The sequence below is a fragment of the Cynara cardunculus genome, assembly GCF_001531365.2.
Source record: "Cynara cardunculus var. scolymus isolate 2C chromosome LG 6, CcrdV1, whole genome shotgun sequence".
NCBI classification, from domain to species: domain Eukaryota; kingdom Viridiplantae; phylum Streptophyta; class Magnoliopsida; order Asterales; family Asteraceae; genus Cynara; species Cynara cardunculus.
The window spans coordinates 8,945,771-8,950,801 of record NC_037533.1 but is presented as its reverse complement, the minus strand read 5'-3'; the positions used below and the strand labels follow the sequence as shown (position 1 = coordinate 8,950,801).

Genomic DNA, 5,031 nt, shown 5'->3' with positions numbered 1-5,031 from the left:
TTTATAATACATACTTAAATAAGTTTGAAACATATAAAAATAAAAATAATTATGTATCATAAATTAATATTAATGTAATTTACAATGTACTATTACCATCCAAGTAAATTAAAATGTTATAYATTAAGCAACACCAAATTAATGTTGGGTTTGGAATCAATTTGTGCAAAAAAATTAAATGGGATTAGCCGATTATAAGGTGTTGGGTTAAGGATGTATATTTATATCCCATCAACATGTTATGTGTCATATMTGCCTTTATTTTATGTATAGGTGGCAAAACGAATAGAGTAGATAGTAGAACAGAATGGATCCAAGTCAAATGGATAATGATTGTTTATCCTAGTTGGATCATGTTTGATTGACTTGTCAACGTTTTGTTGTTCATTATGGAATTTATGATGTATTAAGTTTGATTTTAATAATTATTATCCTAATCAATTTAGAAGGCTGTACGAATTTAATCACMTTAAATGACTTTAAACTGTTTTACCTATTTTATTTTAATTAAACATTAGAGTTTTATTTTTACATGTTTGACTCATAATTAATAAATATAACAACTTATTTTACTTAAATACTTTATCATCTACTATGTTAAGTACAATCATATGTACCCTTAGGAACAGTTTTTCCATCCTATGTTTGTTGGATATAAATTGRAATGAAATTAGACTCTATAAAAACTTAATTGTGTATTTACTTTTCCTACCGAAAAGTAAGTTGGGGGAATAGGTTAAATAAATTTAGGTAAAGTGAATAAAATTCATGATCCATCAAAAAATTTTGATTTGAGAAGACAATGTAAYATTTTTTTTCTTTCTTGAATTTTATAAATAATTAGCATATTAAATATGATTATAAAATGTATCATTAAAATAGTTGTTTAACCAAATTATATTATTTGTTGATTTTTAATAATTTAAATTGGCTTATATTTAGATAAATGAAATGCTAACGATTCATTGGATAATGTCGTGAAATAGGAGGATGTGCATGCTTGTTATAGCCGAATGTTGGAACTTCAAACAATTGAAGTTAATGTATCCAAACCGGATTTGACACAGAGTTTCGAAAACCMAACGGTGGGAGCAAAAAGGAAAAGACTGACGTTTACCGAATGCGAAGAGCCGTCAAACCGGTAACCGGAAGAAAGAAATCTGGTTTTATTTGTTTGAATCAGTTTGTTTGGGTTTTGTAGAATTTTGATTTTGGATATAATTCATATTGATAAAGTGCGAGRAAAAGTAAGAAAATACAAATAAAAGCACATTTTTGAGGTTTACAAATTACAACTACACCATCTAAATGCAATTTTATTTTTCTATTAGTATGGCTATCTATTGTAGGGCTGAGATTCGATGAAAAGCAGAGTTAAGGATATAAGCATAGGAAGAGATCTTTATCTTTGGATGCACATTAAGATGAGATGCACCAGATAATCCACGTATTAAGTGTGATTCATGGGTGAGTTTGAGATTACAGGTGATCAAGTGTCCAGATCATTTCTTATGTTTCTCATCTTAACTCTTCTTTTCACCCAATTCTTTCGCCATCTAATCTAAACCTTCATACGGTGAAGTTGATAGTTAGAGGAGCCCTCTAGTGATTATGAGAMGATTTAAATGGTGGTTGATTTCGTTCTAAATAACTCCCATAGATCCTGTGTGTGATGACGATAAATTTTTTAACAAAGATAAAATATAATTTCTCGATTTACTATTAGTGAGATACAATCTAAACAGCGGATGTTTTTTCATAAGTGGTTAATTTGAATAGATTGATAATCGTTTGTTATTATGAAGAGTTTGTTAGAATTTGTGTTATAGCACCGGATTTATCATATACTAGAGTGAATGTTTACGTACACCAAAATGACAAAAAACGTGTATATATATATATATGTTCATATAGCAAATACGTATCATGTAAAGTAAGATAACATACTTGGAACCGACGGTCGAAGATGAACAGATAGAGGCCTGCTTTTGCAGTGTCCTTAAACAGAATTTCGCTCCTACTCGTACGTAGTCCGAGCGTCCGTTTAGAGGATACAACTATCTAATTCGCGTTCTTGCACGAGAACGTGAATCTGGCGAGATTCCTATGTGTTCATGGATCGTATATGGTGGGGAAAACCGGGAAGGAATCAAGGCAGTTATGGGCGGTTACGTGGCGGTTGTCCGAAAACCGATTACGAACAGTTACGGCTGTCTATAACACTGGTTCTGCCACTGTCGTTGAAGAGACCCGAGACCCCAAGGCCCAAGGCCCTATCTTTGACCATTAATGTATATACCAAGCACCAAGCTTAATACATGGGTCTTGGTTCAAGTTTGACAAGGCTTATAGAATTAGCCTTATAAACCTCTCCAATTTTCCCTCTCCTTCCTATGTGGGATCAATTCCCTTAGTAAAATCCCAACAATACCCCACATTTTCTATTCAAACACTAATAATAGCCCACATTTGAATAGAAAATAAGCAATACAAAGGACATAGTGTTCTATTCCAGGAAGTAAGATGTGACATACATTTGAAAAGGTGTCGTTTGGATTTGAACCTTTCATAGTGAGTACAAATTGGATCCACTTTGTGGGTAGTGAACAATGTCTTGAACTAACCACTTTGTTTAGTAAATCTAGACAACAAGTATCACATAYATCATATCTATCACATAGTGTAACTCTTACGGTTGTGTTCATTTCGGTCTTGAACGTATCCTTTCTTCATGAGATTCTTAGAKAATGTAGCCATCTCGGTCCTCATAGATGCGACCAAACATCAATCTCACATAGGTAATGCCMATCAAGAACATTCCSTATTGTCCCACTGTTAAAGCTATTAGCATTATTAAGAAGTACTATTCAAMCTTTAATCGTCAACGGAAACACACAAAAATATCATAGGAATGAGCATACATGTGTGTTAGATTGCATCTTGAGTTTTCCCCAAYTAGTTGGCCTATTGAACCTAGACCATGGGATCTCCAATGTTGCTAGGTTAGGTTTCCGCCGGTTTATAACTCATTGAATTGGCTTTAAGCCCATTCCCCTCGATGTGTATATGACTTGCTCTCTATTTAGCCCTTTCGTCAAAGGATCGGCTATGTTTTCCTTTGACTTTACATAATCAATGGATATGATTCCATTCTTTAGCAAATCAGGTATAGTGTTGTGATGACGCCTTATATGTCTTGATTTACCATTGTATATCTGATTCTTTGCTCTTGTTAGAGCGGCCATACTGTCACAATGTATACAAATAACGGTGACAGGCTTCGGCCACAATGGTATACCTTCTAGGAAGCTTTTAAGCCATTCAGCTTCTTCCGCTGCTTTGTCTAAAGCCACAAATTCTGCTTCCATTGTTGAGCGTGTATTTACCGTTTGTTTTGATGATTTCCACGATACTRCTRCTCCACCAAGTGTAAAGACATACCCACTTGTGGACTTACTTTCTGAACWGTTGGAAATCCAATTGGCGTCACAATAACCTTCCAGAACAGGAGGATATTTTGTATAGTTCAATCCATAATTCACGGTGTGTTTGAGATATCGGAGCACTCTCACTAGTGCAAACCAATGATCTTTACCTGGATTTTGTGAATAGCGACTAAGTYTACTCACTGAGTATGCTAGATCGGGTCTAGTACAATTCATAATATACATCAAGCTCCCAAGCACTTGAGTATATTGCAGTTGGGACACACTATCTCCTTGATTTTTCTTTAATTGACTGGATGGATCAAATGGAGTGACCACCRGTCTATCGTCATAGTGTCCGAACTTTCRGAGAACTTTCTCAATATAATRTGATTGAGACAGGATGTAACCATTAGAATTTTTTTGAATTMTAATACCAAGGATAACATCAGCTATTCCCATATCTTTCATATCGAATGAGAAATGTAGCATCTTCTTGGTTTGGTTGATAATATCCAAGTTSGTTCCCATGATAAGCATATCATCGACATATAAACATATAATAACATAAGCATTTTTGCATTGTTTAACATATACACATTTATCACATTCATTGATTTGGAAGTTGTTTGATAACAAGGTGTTGTCAAACTTTTCATGCCATTGCTTTGGTGCTTGCTTAAGTCCATAGAGGGACTTTACCAATTTGCATACCTTGTGTTCTTGGCCTTTAACAACAAATTCTTCAGGTTGTTGCATATAGATCTCTTCATCTAATTCGCCATTTAAGAAAGCAGTTTTCACATCCATTTGGTGAATTTCCAAATTGTGAATTGCTGCAATAGCTATTAAAGTCCTTATGGACGTGATTCTTGTAACTGGCGAATAAGTGTCAAAGAAGTCTTGGCCCTCTTTTTGATGATACCCCTTACCTACAAGTCTAGCCTTGTAGTTTTCTATGGTACCATCGGGTCTAAGTTTTCTTTTAAATGTCCATTTATGGCCAATAGGTTTGTGTCCTGGAGGTAGATCAGCCAATTTCCAAGTATTATTTTGAATGATTGAATGTATCTCACTATTAATTGCCTCTTTCCAATAAGGTGCCTCTGATGACTCCATGGCAACTTTGTAGGATTGAGGTTCACCTTCCACATTGAAGGTCATAAAATCGGGACCAAGGTCTTTGGCGATTCTTCCACGTTTACTTCTTCTTGGTTCTAACTCTTGTTGAGCCTTAGAAGTTTCATCATGAATGTTCTGATCACTTTGGTCTAAGGTATCATGACTTGTTTCCTCACAAGCTCTTTTCCTTGGATTGGAGAATTGTCCCTCTTTATCCCTATAAGGAAATATATCTTCAAAGAATTCTGCTTCTGCAGATTCTATGATGGTATTGACGTTGACATCATCAACRTAAGACTTGTATACAAGGAACCTATAGGCTGCACTATTCTTGGCGGGACCAAGATATATACAATCTATGGKTTTCGRTCCAAGTTTTGTTCGTTTAGGCAAAGGGACTTGAACCTTGGCCAAGCAACCCCACACTTTCATTCTTTTGAAGGTGGGCAACCTTCCTTTCCATAATTCATAAGGACATTTATTA

At 34.8% G+C, this 5,031-nt stretch overlaps 1 protein-coding gene across 1 annotated transcript in view; it reads left to right on the top strand.

Annotated features, from left to right (window-relative positions):
• LOC112514122 (cyclin-D5-1-like) overlaps positions 1-1,145 on the top strand; it is a 2,587-nt gene extending 1,442 nt beyond the window's left edge. Inside the window, exon 5 of the mRNA XM_025120454.1 lies at positions 987-1,145. Within this exon, the coding sequence (XP_024976222.1) occupies positions 987-1,145 (159 nt within the window). The remainder of the gene's footprint in view (positions 1-986) is intronic.
• The last annotated feature ends 3,886 nt before the right edge of the window (positions 1,146-5,031 follow it).